The sequence below is a fragment of the Haliotis rubra genome, unplaced genomic scaffold (assembly GCF_003918875.1).
Source record: "Haliotis rubra isolate DU_JTF1 unplaced genomic scaffold, ASM391887v1 Scf13, whole genome shotgun sequence".
Taxonomy (NCBI): Eukaryota; Metazoa; Mollusca; class Gastropoda; order Lepetellida; family Haliotidae; genus Haliotis; species Haliotis rubra.
This window is the reverse complement of record NW_025765225.1, coordinates 3,377,773-3,393,690: the sequence shown is the minus strand read 5'-3', so window position 1 is coordinate 3,393,690 and position 15,918 is coordinate 3,377,773. Positions and strand designations below refer to the sequence as shown.

Genomic DNA, 15,918 nt, shown 5'->3' with positions numbered 1-15,918 from the left:
TGGTATTTATTTATTACCCACGTCTTACATGCATTTAAATTGCCAAAATAAGCGCATTTTTTGTTATGTTTTTGGTTTCAAACCGAAACCGGTTTCATAAAGAGGTTGCGGAAGAGTTTTGTACTTTAGTACAATATTTGCATGACGTCACACTAATGACGTCACTGCCATGGTAACCGACGTCACGATGCATGTCAGTTGTCATCGCCTCGTACAGCCTCCTACAGTAAACTACTCCGTTGCACCTCGTTTCTTGGTTTCCAGTTGCTTCATTCGGCTAACATCACTGGTGGAAACATTGCGTTTATGGTTTTCGACAGATATAATGTCTCAGTTCGACTCACAATTAAAACAGCGACACGGCACCGTTCGCAATGTTTACACATTCCCATAATGCATTAAGTTGTAGAATGAATGAATTCACGTGTTTGTTATGAATGAAAAAATAGTTGCGTCAGAATGTGACCTAATTGAGAGGTCATCGGTTATCCAATCAAATCGTTAGAATTTCAGGTCAAGTCGTGACGACACAGGTCAACGCGATACGACACTCGTGTGACGTACGAGATTAATATGCAACTACCCATACGTTGACCACGTGGGTAATAAAGTGAATTACTTCACTTCCGGACACCAGATGCCAAAGGGGATTTTGTAAATTCTATACTACAACAATGGAATATATATCTAGTCGGGTCTCTTGAGAATATCATGACTTCTCAATATTTCCAGTTAAACATAATTTCTGGTGTCCCCGGTCGTGATATTGTTGGAATATTGCTAAAAGCCGTGTAAAACCGAACTCACTCACACCAGTTAAGGGTGAGTGTACCCCCCTTCTCCACTAGACTCCATCTTTTGTAACCAAATAGTAAATAGTTGATAGTATGAACCTACACTGATTAGCTATAAAATATGCACAATGTTTCACAGCACACGGACACACCACTATGTTATGTTTGTAGAAGCCTGCCACTGAATGTAACCTCTGCAATGTTTATCAAGTCTGAGTGTACATCAAAAGCTATACATTTGAAGAGCTGGTCGTCCTCTTTCTTCAAGGAACAAGAAAACACGTAACTGTTTAGGAAACTACTTTTATTCCTCAAGAAAATGTGGTTCCCGGCTGCCGCTCGCAGCCTGCCCAATCGTCTGCTTCTCAGACGTCATCTGCCCGCGTGTTCTGTACAGCAGTGATATTCCTGGGCATCAGACACATAAATATGGTAGTAATATCAAGACAACAGCAGTCCAAAACACTTGTAATGGTCTCCAGGCTCTGCCCAGACGAAAACTATTTATATGTAAATATATATGTAAAATGAAATCCAATGAGAAATCAGTCTAAAAAAAGCACCTAATATGACAATATGAACACGTAGAGTAAGGATGATATGACAGAGGTTGTGAGATGGTCTATGGGGATGGCAGCATTATTTATGCATCATCTTCTTCCTCTGGGTTTTCCTCTTCCACTTCATCATCATCTTCATCTTCATCAGGGTCTTCATCGTCGTCTTCAGCCTCCCCATTGTCATCCCCCTCAAACCTCTTTAGGTCTTCTTCATCGTAATCATCATCACCATACAATTCCTCAAACTTTTCAATACAACTGAAGTTCTGTAGGTGTTCTTCTGTGAGATCCTGATTGCCTGGCCGGATGACCAGCGTGCTCCTCAAACCAGCCTGGCATGCTGCCTTGGCCTCTGTAGACAATAGGAAAATAACACATTTGAGAAATCATTACATGGAGGTAACACAACAAGGTATGGTATGGACTTACAACTTCTTTAATATTACAACAGGACGTTTCTGGGCTACTTCTTGCCCCTTCATCAGGTGAATGACAGAATATGATACAAGCAGAATATACAGTATGTACAGGAATAAAAATAATAAAAAATTGCTTAGTTCAACAAACAGACATGTATTTGAGTATGTTCAATAATAAAGCTATATAGCCAGACCCTTATTTCTCATAACAGCAAGTTCCTTCCTTTCAGAACAATTCTGAAGTTATTTCTAATAACATAGCAAGTTCCTTCCTTTCAGGACAATTCTGAAGTTATTTCTCATAACATAGCAAGTTCCTTCCTTTCAGGACAATTCTGAAGTTATTTCTAATAACATAGCAAGTTCCTTCCTTTCAGAACAATTCTGAAGTTATTTCTCATAACATGTATCAAGTTCCTTCCTTTCAGGACAATTCTGATGTTATTTCTCATAACATATATTTGCAGTTCCTTCAATAATACAGCTAAATCAATTCTATAAGTTAGACCCTTATTTCTCATTACATAGCAAGTTCCTTCCTTTCGGAACAATTCTGAAGTACTGAGCATGCTAAGACTTTCATAATTCTTTTTTTTTTGTTAACACAGGCACTATAATGCTTACATAGCTTCTTATGGGGAAGTGGTAACTGGCTCCTTAACAATGGGGCTGTAAAAAGTGCTGATCCTGCATTAATCACTATTTATTCACTAACTCAATATAATGTCAGCCATAAATTGTGTCTCCAAGATACAAAACATTGGCATATACAGAAGTGCCCACCAAACTCATATATAGTAGTGCCCATCAATCTTATTGCAATCAGATATCAGTTGTGGCTACCACCAAGACAGAGAAATTTGAAAAAAATAATTTTAAGCATATAGTGCAGGATGAGATGGGTGAAATGTAATAAATTTGCAACTTTGAATGTTTCTTGGAATCACAAGTGAAAAGAGTTAGTTCCCTTAACATCATCCCCCATCTGGGGTTTGTTACTAAGAAGTTATAATTTATTCCATATTTCCTACATTTTATTTAAGACAGAACTAAATGCCTAAGCTGTCCTTAATGCAAGGTAGTATATACCGAAGGGTCTGTAATACTCCAAGACACCAAGGTTGACACTAGGGCTGGCTAAAATGATCGATAAATGAGTTAGTTTTACGCGGCACTCAGCAATATGGTGGTGGTCTGTAAATAATCGAGTCTGGACCAGACAATCCAGTGATCAACAGTATGAGCATTGATCTGCGCAATTGGGAACCGATGACATATGTCAACCAAGTTAGTCGCCTCTTACGACAAGCATAGCCGCCTTTTGTGCCAAGCATGGATTGCTGAAGACCTATTCTACCCCGGATCTTCACGGGTTGATCGATAAATGGAAAAATTATAGATCTCTATGATCTATGTAAATAGCCAGCCCTAGCTGACACTGTCAGGGACGAACATGTACCTACCCTCGGGGGTGTCTGTGAGGAAGAGAATTTCATCATTTTCACAGCCAACTTTTGTAACTATTGTCTTGTAGCTGCTGCTCTCTGTTTTGCTGCCTATTGTTGTGTCGAAGAAATCTGTGAACATCTAAAGAGGAAACCAGACATCAGTCTCCACTTGTGCTGCATCCGTGATTGTCAAACAATATTGTGGTCATGAAAAGGAGTGACAGATACTCAGTGAGTTTCAACGGTTTTCTGGGATAATTTCTAGCCAGAAAGTTTACTAATTGTGTAATAACCTATATAGCTTGATGAGCGACCATTCATAATTTCTTAGGATATGGCTAAAGGGTGTGATGATGATTTTTATGGAGAAGAACGTACAATGTGAATGACCCCCCTCATATTTATGTAGTAAGTGACACCCCCACACACCTCCCTTTACAAAATCAATTACACCCCCCTCCCTTCCCATAATTTTAAAGCATAATTCATTAATATTTTTATGTAAAAAATGATGACCCCCAAACACCATACATGTGTACAAAATTGATGACCCCCCTGCCTCCCCAGAACAAAATGGATGACCCTGCCTTAAAATCATCATTACCCCCCTAGCCATAAATTATGAATGGTCCCTAACAGAGTAAGTATCTAGATAAAAAATGTCACTAAACAAGATGTTCTCCATAAAGTTGTATACTTAATTACATTCCAAATGTAAGACTGACAAGTGGACTCACTTCTACTAAATCGCCATCTTGTGTGTTGGCAAACAATAGTTTCTGTGCTTCTACACTTCCCGATGAGTACACATACAGCTTGATGCCCTCCTCTGATAGCTGCTGTATTACTGCTGCCACATCATCAAACAACCTGTAACATAACACAATCATGAATCCTACTGGCAGACAGTCTGTAACATAACACAGTCATGAATCCTACTAGCAGACAGTCTGTAGCATAACACAGTCATGAATCCTACTGGCAGACAGTCTGTAGCATAGCACAGTCGTGAATCCTACTGGCAGACAGTCTGTAGCATAACACAGTCGTGAATCCTAATGGCAGACAGTCTGTAGCATAACACAATCATGAATCCTACTGGCAGACAGTCTGTAGCATAACATAACAGTCATGAATGCTACTGGCAGACAGTCTGTAGCATATAACACAGTCATGAATCCTACTGGCAGACAGTCTGTAGCATAACACAGCATGAATCACAGTCATGAATCCTACTGGCAGACCTAGTCTGTAGCATAGCACAGTCATGAATCCTACTGGCAGACAGTCTGTAGCATAACAGTCATGAATCCTACTGGCAGACAGTCTGTAGCATAACAGTCATGAATCCTACTGGCAGACAGTCTGTAGCATAACACAGTCATGAATCCTACTGGCAGACAGTCTGTAGCATAACACAGTCATGAATCCTACTGGCAGACAGTCTGTAGCATAACACAGTCATGAATCCTACTGGCAGACAGTCTGTAGCATAACACAGTCATGAATCCTACTGGCAGACAGTCTGTAGCATAACACAGTCATGAATCCTACTGGCAGACAGTCAGCATAGCAGCATAGCACAGTCATAGCAATCCCTACTGGCAGACAGTCAGTAGCATAGAATCATGAATCCTACTGGCAGACAGTCTGTAACATAGCAGTCATGAATCCTACTGGCAGACAGTCTGTAGCATAGCACAGTCATGAATCCTACTGGCAGACAGTCAGTCATGAATCACTAGCAGACAGTCTGTAACATCCTACTGGCAGAGTCTGTAGCATAGCACATCATGAATCCTACTGGCAGACAGTCTGTAGCATAACACAGTCATGAATCCTACTGGCAGACAGTCTGTAGCATAACACAGTCATGAATCCTACTGGCAGACAGTCTGTAGCATAACACAGTCATGAATCCTACTGGCAGACAGTCTGTAGCATAGCACAGTCATGAATCCTACTGGCAGACAGTCAGTAGCATAGCACAGTCATGAATCCTACTGGCAGACAGTCTGTAACATAACAGTCATGAATCCTACTGGCAGACAGTCTGTAGCATAGCACAATCATGAATCCTACTGGCAGACAGTTTAACATAGCAGTCGTGAATCCTACTGGCAGAGAGTCAGTAGCATAGCACAATCATGAATCCTACTGGCAGACAGTTTAACATAGCACAGTCGTTAACATAACAGAATCCTACTGGCAGAAAGTCTGTAACAAAATGAATCACTGGCAGACACTTTACAATGTTTTAGTAAGTTGGGTCAGTCACCCTGCAACATATATTTAGGAACAGGTCCTGAATCCCCTCGGTAGACAGTGTAACATGTTTACAGTGACATTATGAATCATATTGGCAGACACCCTGCTAGAGAATGACAAGAACAATGAACAATGTCAAGAATCATGATGAAATACTTTCTGTAATAGATAACAAGGCTGTAACCTATCGAAGACACGCTGTAATAGATAACAAGGCTGTAACCTATCGAAGACACGCTGTAATAGATAATAGATAACAAGGCTGTAACCTATCGAAGACACGCTGTAATAGATAACAAGGCTGTAACCTATCGAAGACACGCTGTAATAGATAACAAGGCTGTAACCTATCGAAGACACGCTGTAATAGATAACAAGGCTGTAACCTATCGAAGACACGCTGTAATAGATAACAAGGCTGTAACCTATCGAAACCGCTGTAATAGATAACAAGGCTGTAACCTATCGAAGACACGCTGTAATAGATAACAAGGCTGTAACCTATCGAAGACATCGCGCTGTAATAGATAACAAGGCTGTAACCTATCAAAGTAATAGATAACACTGCCTGTAATAGATAACAAGGCTGTAACCTATCGAAGACACGCTGTAATAGATAACAAGGCTGTAACCTATCGAAGACACGCTGTAATAGATAACAAGGCTGTAACCTATCGAAGACACGCTGTAATAGATAACAAGGCTGTAACCTATCGAAGACACGCAAGGCTGTAGGCTGTAACCTATCAGAGACACGCTGCTAATAATAGATAACAAGGCTGTAACCTATCGAAGACACGCTGTAATAGATAACAAGGCTGTAACCTATCAAAGATAGATAACACGCTGTAATAGATAACAAGGCTGTAACCTATCGAAGACACGCTGTAATAGATAACAAGGCTGTAACCTATCGAAGACACGCTGTAATAGATAACAAGGCTGTAACCTATCGAAGACACGCTGTAATAGATAACAAGGCTGTAACCTATCGAAGACACGCTGTAATAATAAGATAACCTGTAACCTATCGAAGACACGCTGTAATAGATAACAAGGCTGTAACCTATCGAACACACGCTGTAATAGATAACAAGGCTGTAACCTATCGAAGACTGTAATAGATAACAAGGCTGTAACCTATCGAAGACACGCTGTAATAGATAACAAGGCTGTAACCTATCGAAGACACGCTGTAATAGATAACAAGGCTGTAATGAATCCATTTGAATACCCACTATATTGTATAACAACACTGTCATTAATCTTACTTATCAATAGAGAGGTTTATTTTCTTATTTCTTTGATGACATATGATCTATTTATCAAACAAATCAAAGTAACATGAAAGCAGATACCTTTTTCGCAAAAGCAGTGTTTACATAACAATATAAATAGTCCTAGGTCAAATGCTGGAAATGTCCCTATCTTATAGGATCTCTAGCAGCAGTAAAAGTGTTATCCAGTAATTAATATGAACACCTCCCACCCTCCTGATATTCTTGGCGTTAGGGAAAAAGCCACAGAATGTATCAGATTATTAAAACAAACAAGGTTTACTCCATTGCTTGACCAACACAGCCCTCATGACTAAGAAACAGCCTTACTTGCAGACAATGAGGATGTAGGTTACAGACTAAGTATCCAGATTGAGATTAATAGAATTAATTGCATGGAAATGGTGCAAATTGTAAATTTGATCAATTCACTGTGATATCCCAGTAGAGAAGATTTACTGTACATAAACATCATAAGCATACAGGGTACAAAGCATGAGCACAATCAGTTATATTGGAAAGTTTTAACTTTTGATATAAACAATGTAACTAAAATATATTATGGCCAAGAGAGCAGATGCATATTTCATGTGAACATTCAGGAAATGTGTAAGTGATGTAACAATAAATGTAGTTCAGCCATCTGAGGAAACAGCAAAGAGCGACAATGGAGAATGACTTCATGTAGCAAAAACTACCAGTCTTTCTCAAATCTGATCAGCACTTTCTTTGAGCAAACCCAACTCAATGAGCCGCTGTGCTGACCAACTGCATGAGTATTAACCCCATGGTCTAATGGACTGTGACAAGCACTGCTGTTCAACATGGTCAAGATATGAAGTGAGGGTGATAAGGCTGGGTGTATCATATTACCTGATTTGGATGCTATCTCTACATTTGGCCTTGGAGTATAAAGGGGACTGTAGACTATGAATATATTTAATGTAAGTAGTAACCTTTTAAACATACCAGAAATTTGATTGAACCAAAACATTTTGTACTTCAGTAAAACAAGATTAACAATGTACATACTCTCCCTTGAGTCTGCCGCTCTCGTAGCCTTCCTGCCACACGTGACCCTGCAACTGTTTCAGCTCTGTGGACTTTCGGTCATTGCTCATTTGCCACCTCACATTCTCTGCAACAGCCTTCAGGATTTCTTCCTTGTCTGCGCTGCTCTCAGGAATCTCAACCACACCATCAACTGAGTCTGATTTGTCTTTGGCAGCCTGGGACGAAAAGACAACAACAGGAAAATGAAAAAACTCTTAATCCAAGAAATCTGACAATGAATAGTCCTATTTGGAAAAGCTTACGGCAATGAAACTATAAAATTGATGAAAGCTCTGGGGGTGTTCAACAAGAAAGATGTGCAGCTTCAGGACGTGAGGGGTGGTGGAGTAGCCTTGTGGTTAAAGCATTCGCTTCTCACGGTCAAGACCCGGGTTCGATTTCCCACATGGGTACAATATGTGAAGTCCCTTTCTGGAATCCCCCGCCTTGGCATTGCTGGAAATATTGCTAAAAGTGCCGTAAACTCATAAAATCACTCAGGAAGGAAGTGAACTTTTTTCATGAAATGAGCAGTTGAAATCAAAGCAAATATTTTTTAGCAATGTGTGCAGTGGTAGTCTTGAATGACATATGTGCCACTCAACAGGATAAAACAATGACTGATAGTGTCATCATCATGTAATCCCCTCTTCACTGTCAGAACAGGTGCTTTCCACAACACCTCAGACTGGGCCATGGGTTTCAGCATCTAACAAAGATCTTACACTGTACAGGACAAAGAGCCATGGAATCTGCCACAGATGGAATAGACCTTCACACATCATTAGTATCAAGATGCAAACTATCAACAAAGAAGCTGAGACAGGGAACTGTTCCACATGACTGACCCCATCACCTAATCTTTGTATTACGTAACAAGTTCACAAGTGTGTACACTTCACTATTCATGAAAGTGTTATCAATGTCACAGCTTTGATCTAGAAAATAAAGCATCATTCTAATGTAACAATGGAAATACTGTTTGTAGATTTGGAGAGGTGTAGTGGCGAACAGTTGTGATGTAAGGGAGGTAACTCTTATGTAATTCACAAAACCTTACTGACCACTTATTGTTATCATTGATTTCTTTCTGTGCTTGCTATTACAATGATAAGTGTTTGTCATGTGTCTTCTGTAACTTAACATGAAAGTTGTTGATTTAAGCCACACAGTAGGGTTGGAAAAATGGCATTGTATTTTGAATATTTTCGTTTTATACATTTTTATGTCCAAAGATGCAAACAGACTTTCCTTTACTGATAGATGTTTTCTTTATACATGTACTTTATATCACAACATGTTTCCAAAGAACAATGAATCATAAAATACATACACTCAAATACATTATATTGTGACATGATTCTCACCTTTTTCTTTCAATACTTTCATCATTGTGAGAAAAATCATGTACTTCTCCATCTGATATCTCTGTTTTTCATTCTCAACTAAGTTTTAACTCAAGCAATTGCAAATTGCCACGGAGTAATTACCCACCAGGCTTCGTAATGCTGCAATGTCTTTCTGTGTCTCTGTGTCATCATAATGTTTCTTGAGGTAAGTGTCCAGATTGTCTGTGACAAAGGGGAATAATGTCTCCTGGAAAAAATATATATACATTTTACCCAAATTGCATGAATTAATATCAACTAAATCAACAAAATAAAGAATACACTGTTGTGCATCGACTCTTGAGCTCATATATTTTGCTTCATTCTGAAAAATATATTTATGACAAAATTATTATCTGTAGAACATAGAACAGTGGAATATTTGGAGATTTCGGTACAATGATAGGTCAATGTCACTAAGACTAAGAGCTAAGATACAACTTAAAATGACATTGTTTATAGGCTAACATTATGAGTCTTAAAAACACACTATCCACATATTAACATCATATTTCCGCTTAAGTCGTGAAACATGTGGATTCTATCCATAACACTTGGTAACTAGGCATATTGGTTCCACATAATAGTCCAAAGGACTATGTTTTACTGACTAGAGTGTGATACGAGGAAGTCGATTAACCGAATATTTACGGTAAACTAGATGTAGGTCACATCTGGGGCAGTTTCACATTACACGCACAAGAAACTATTCTTATCATCGAACATTGTTCATGCTGGTATTAATACATGTTTGTGCATTTGTCGAAAATACTAAGATGTTCAGTCAAATAATCTGTAAGAATTCAGCCTCCTCAGCATACCACAAATCAATCTCATTTTCAAGGCCGTCCAGTGCAAGACCGCCATATTGCCTTTCTCTACCACTAGCTTAACGGGGGTAGTGAATGGAAGAGTCATCACGTGACCAATTTGGCTATTCCCACCGTTATTCAAACTCCCCGCAGAAAACTTTTACCGGCACGCCAACTTAAAAGTTACATTTTAGATAAAAAATTGATATTCCCAAGTGATAAGGTTCTAGTAAAAATGGAGATATAGCTAAATCGGACTCATCTCTAAGGGAGAATACCTACAAAATTAACGTCAAAAATTTATGACGCTCTACTGTCAACATCACATTGGAAAAAAACAACTTTCAGAAACCCGGAAATAAACATTTTGCAAAATTTAATTACCACGACCCTAAGAGATAAGCATTCATTTCATTGATCGAATATTTAGAGGCCTCAAATGGTTTTCTTAAACACGCATATAACTTAGCATAATGTCATGTTTAAATAATTGTTTTTCATTGAAAACACCGTGCGCTCCAAAGTCTCTAAAACGCTCCTACTCCTGGAGAGAGCTGATGGTAAAGTCATCAAAACAATGCAGAATTAAAAATGACAGTAATATTGCTTTCTTCCCCCGTTAGACAAGGTACATCTCACCGCAAGAGAACCCGCAAATGCCTAATATTCGCATTCTCAAACAGAAGCGATTGGCGTTATCTACAGGGACGATGGTGCCCTACAGTACTGATGTCGTTCGCTATGTAACGCATCTGCTGTAACGTTTAACATGACAGGTGCAGCCGACAGAAGTAACCCTTCCGTTGAAGCTTCAGTGATAGTAAAATCAAGGCAACGCATCCCTTATAACAAATATTTGGCGCAATTACAACAAGGAAAAGCAGAAGCGGTACATGTTCCTTGTTGGTCGGCACTTAATAATAAGAGTCCACTTAGCCGCAAAGATCCGAAATACTTTACCTTCACAAATGAAATTGGAGTTGTTGTCCCCTCAATATCCACAACAACTGCTTTAACTCCTCCTAGGAGAGAGTCGGCTTCTTGTGCACAACGTTTCTGGGGTGCCATGACGGATACTACCAGCGCCCGGCGAACAAGCGTCTGATCTGCTGGTGAACAAAGACGCGAATGAATCGAGCTTCAGCCAGCCAGGTGCCTCGCACACTCTGACCTCAATAGACGCCGAGAAATCCTGCTTGCCTCGCGACTAGTCATAGTTATGGGCGTAACTCGAGCTGCTCTATCGACCTGCCCTGCTTAACATGTGAGAGCGTCATTGCGATTCTGCTATAGTTTGCGGGAAAGTATTACATTAGCATACTCGCAGATATTTTATAAATGCTTCAACTCACCATTAGATAAATCTGTTATGCAATACTACTGAGAAACGGTTGTGTTCGCAGTTCGAGGTATGGATACACATGATACCTTAATTGATTTTAGATTATTGACTCGGCTTGTACTAACGGACAAAGATAGTACAATCGGCCTTCAACCACGCAGATCACCCGGTACTCAAATGCCGCCCTTTATGTGCGAGGCTCCGTTGTAACCTACTTGAAAAGAATTTGTTGTGACGATATAAAACCAGACTCGTATTCGAATACACAGCGGCAAGTGACCACTTTAAACTGATAGTAAAGTTTAATCTTCGCCATGACTTCCTGTTGCTACAACTGACAATGGCGATAGGGAGGAAAGTCATGTCGTTTCAATCTGCAACTGGATAGAGATAGCTATTTAAAAAAACGTCACTATGTCAATATGAGGTTATGGAGATGGGCCAATATGTATGGCGTGTCATGCAACAATTTTTCCACGAGTTTATGACATTTTCTGTGATACAATATAGATATAGTATGACAGCTTATACCACCCAGTTTGAATAGATATATATAAGGTAACATAATTGAAATATGTATTTAATCTAATCTGTAATAAACATGTTTATTCCACAATTTGCAAACGTTTACATTATTAATAGACATGTTGACTAAACTGTTATTGTTATCAAAACCTGAAATCGAATAGCTAATATATTTGATGTTTGTGTGGTCATTGTTTTGTTTGAGGAAACCTGATTTAATAAAAATAACGACACGTACCAAATCATATAGACATACCTCGGTATACTCATTGTTTCAAGGTGTAACACATGGCTGTATAGAAGCAGCGTTCTAGTGTTCACCTGTATACTGCGTAAAATGAACACCGAGAGCCATAGACAATGCCGCCTCAAGGTATTTGCGGGAACGGAGACGTGACTGTAACAGGAAGGTGTATAATGGGACTGCATGGGCGGAGATACTGTGGACTAACAACATCTCCACTGCATGTAAAGATGATTGACATACTCGCGGCACAAGTGAAGCTTTGGTGAATCAGCGTGTCTGCGGAGGGTGTTTGGGCACTGTTAGCGCCGTCTTGTAACGGGCGTATCCTATGCTCAGCAATGTACGCAAGGGCGGACTGCGCCGTGTATGTATAGGGGGCGTAGCCTGGGGACTGGCAGTAAGTGAGTTTAGTTTTACGCCGCTTTTAGCAATATTCCAGCAATATCACTGCGGGGGACACCTGAAATGGGTTTCACACATTGTATATCCATGTGGGGAATCGAACCCGGGTCTTCGGCGTGACGAGCAAACGCTTTAACCACTAGGCTAACCTACTGGCCCTAAATGAAACTGCTTACACGCCGTCGGGGTACAATGAGACGCCATGACAGCCAGTTGGGACGCCGTGTCACTATCTTCAGTGAAAGTTTTTATTGACTTACGGCTTCAGAGTCAGTGTATTGGTATACACATATTTAATGTACCACAGGTGTGTACATACAATTTATGTTGAACTACAAATATACGGATAAAGCACATTCACAATGGTATATGCTGTTGAATCATAACATACTGTAGATAAAATATGTGGAACGATGTAATAAATTTCGTGCGGCAATCAAAGTAAGTAAAGCAACTTGTGTCAAAGAAAAGTATAGATAGTGACAACATAAACCAATTTAACCAAACTGCCCTGAAATACTGTGTTTAGGGCAGCGGCAAGGACTAACGATCACCGTTCGAACTGCATTAATAGGGCCAACAGATCAACTGTGGATTAACTAGACAGGCTTCAGGAAATAAATCCATCATATCAGAATATGATTCACAGGTAACCGAAAAATGAACTAAATGTTCAACGCTGCGGATGACACAGAATTTACAGATACGTTCAGATAGAAGTGGTTTCGGGCGGAGTGTTTCGTAACTATAGCAGCCGGTTAGTCTTGTCTAAGCAGGATTGCTCAACGCTGCTTGAGCTATAAGTATTTTTGGTTGCAAACTAAGACCCCAGTGTCTCACTGCGCGTCTCACTATAGCCTGGAGCTATGTACATGTATGTATGCGTGGTTTGACAGTTTTCCCTTTGTACGCCGCATCTCACAACCGTCAGATGACATTTCGAGGTCCTTGTTGCTGGACCTTCAGCTGAAATATTGCTGGTTTGTTGTTTAACGCCGCACTCAGCAATATTCCAGCCATAGGGGTGAAATATTGCTGATGTTCTCTGAGCTACACTGCTGGACAAAGCTTACATCCATGTGTGATGGTGGTGACACACAAGAAATGGTTATTCGATGGTGTGTTTCATACGGGACCAAACCTTTTTCTTTTTATGAATTTAGTTGACTGATTTTTACGACTGTTTTCACCGGATAGTAACATTGTGATAACGTTTTCAATGTTTTCGTCAACATCAAATTTTCAGTCATGTATGCTTTGTTTTGCCTTGCAATTTATTAATTCACTATCTTTAACTGTCCCAATTTTCGTACTTATTTATCTATGCAATTATATCTTATGTTTGCTATGCCTGTTGCTTTATGTTCGCATTCGCTTTATGTTCAAAACCATAACGTTGGGCCAACGTCTGAATGCTATCTGGGTACTTGTCTCTTATGTGCAGGGGCGGTGGGGTAGCCTAGTGGTTAAAGCGTTCGCTCGTCACGCCGAAGACCCGGGTTCGATTTCCCCACATGGGTACAATGTGTGAAGCCCATTTCTGGTGTCCCCCGCCGCGGTATTGCTGGAATATTGCTAAAAGCGGCGTAAACCATACTCAGTCAGTGATATGTGCTTTGTATAATAACACAGAAGTTACCTATACTGGACGATTTCCTCTTGATGTCACATTGACATGTATTGTCGTTTCGGGTGTCAGGGGGATCCTATAACAGTTATGTATACGCGTACGGCAGTCCGATGTCGTCATGCGCAATGTAAGCCCCGACTCGCCAAGTCCGCTTACTATTTTATGTTGATGTATGCGGCAAGTCAGAACAGAGTCTCAAAGTGCGCTGAGGTCCCTCATATTGGAGTCCCTCTACATGGTTACACCTGTTGCATGACTGCTGTAGTCAGTTACACCTGTCCACCACTTAAACACGTTCTGGGTGTTGTGGAAAGTGCAGTGTTCACACCAGCGTACATGCCTGCTGTGTTTCGGCTAATCCTTACTGAAGTGTAAGTGTGATGATTGCAAACACGTGTTGTACAACTCCCAAAACTGGGCACGAGACCCACCAGCTGAGTATATGAGTGCTTCAAAGACTGCATGCCCTCCAAGTGTATATAGAATACGCTTCATCATCAACCCCATAGTATGTGTATAGCTGTGTGATTGATAGTAAAGTAATTAGCATGTTTGTGTATTTCTGTTTTGTTTGTTGTCTAATCCCACACTCAGCGTTATTCTGGCTACACGTGGGCGGTCTTGATAATACACATGGAACAGACATTCCAGTGATTGACATCATGAGCACCAATCTACGCCACTTGGATACAATGGCGTGCATCAGCCAAGTCAGAGAGCATTACCCGAACCAGTTGCTGAATGACTAAATCTAACCCTGATATCTTTTGTACTGACACCGATGTTTAATGAAAGTATACGTACTTGTTGATGTTCACATTATAAACGATGATGTTGATACTGCCGGAAAGTGTTGACATAGTAAATGCTATATATTATATATACCGTGGTTACTTGAGCTCCTTTTAAGTTTAATGGAATTTTTTGTTTTCCTCAAACTTGCATATTTTCAGTGACCAGGAGTTAGTCTACCATTTTAGAAGGGCTGTGTCAAACCATATTATCCCAGCGGATGTCCACTAATACTACAGCACTATATTTGCGCTCCAATTCACACTTGCGTGTTGCTTTCATGATATGGTTCCGTGTAGATTACATGTTCTGTTTGGTAGAATGGTATAAACTGCTTATACAACAGCTGCAAGTATTCTTAATTTTTTATCCAAACGTACAGTATTACATGTGTAGTTAGCTTTATATGTGTAATATGAGTGCTTCAACCTTATAAATGTTCTCACGCTGTTTGAAACACTTTCACCCAGCCATATCCAAACGTACACGATTCGAACTCGGGGACCAAGTATGTTGCTTTGACATTTTATACATTTGATCATCAAAACATTAATCACTCTTATTATTAAGACGAAACTCCAATTAAATCAAGGAGTTTGTGTGTTGTGTGCGTGAGCATCTGATAACAACAGGATGCTATATGAGGGTATATCCTTTTAAGCTTCTTAACTGCTATAATTAACCCCATGAATTACAAAAATGTATAACATATGTTATATTTGGGGATTACACTTTCTTAGTAAAGTACAGATTCTAGTACTTTTTTGGGTTGAGTCCCATACGGGATTCGAACCCACACCCTCAGAGTCAAGCACCTAATCGCCAGCATACAAAGTCAGATGCCTAGACTGCTCAGTCGGACAACTGGTAGTCTAGACTGCGGACTTTGTGTACCCCTCTGATAAGTGTTGATTGGCACGGCTCCCACGGCCGAAAGCTATGAAATACACAATGCCATTTT

The 15,918-nt window shown here is 40.0% G+C and overlaps 1 protein-coding gene and 1 long non-coding RNA gene across 2 annotated transcripts; both read right to left on the bottom strand.

The window, feature by feature from the left end:
* Nucleotides 1–1,081: 1,081 nt before the first annotated feature.
* On the bottom strand, nt 1,082–11,179 carry LOC124267170 (enolase-phosphatase E1-like). Its single transcript, XM_046702074.1, has 6 exons — nt 10,980–11,179; nt 9,314–9,415; nt 7,799–7,995; nt 3,959–4,091; nt 3,237–3,360; nt 1,082–1,706 (listed from the first exon to the last, which is right to left on the bottom strand). The coding sequence occupies exons 1-6, from the start codon at nt 11,085–11,087 to the stop codon at nt 1,438–1,440; spliced, it is 933 nt and encodes a 310-aa protein (XP_046558030.1). The 5' UTR covers nt 11,088–11,179; the 3' UTR covers nt 1,082–1,437.
* On the bottom strand, nt 5,930–6,764 carry LOC124267171. The gene is made up of 6 exons (XR_006895971.1): nt 6,630–6,764; nt 6,517–6,555; nt 6,361–6,477; nt 6,276–6,314; nt 6,083–6,199; nt 5,930–5,990 (listed from the first exon to the last, which is right to left on the bottom strand). It is a non-coding gene; the product is annotated as an uncharacterized LOC124267171 (long non-coding RNA).
* Nucleotides 11,180–15,918: the final 4,739 nt, after the last annotated feature.

Coding starts and splice junctions, on each gene's coding strand:
- LOC124267170 (XM_046702074.1), bottom strand. CDS start 11,087: ATGGCACCCCAGAAACGTTGTGCACAAGAAGCCGACTCTCTCCTAGGA. Junction 4,092..7,798: donor AGCGGCAGACTCAAGGGAGA/GTATGTACATTG, acceptor GTTATGTTACAG/GTTGTTTGATGATGTGGCAG. Junction 1,707..3,236: donor CCTCACAGACACCCCCGAGG/GTAGGTACATGT, acceptor TATTGTCTACAG/AGGCCAAGGCAGCATGCCAG.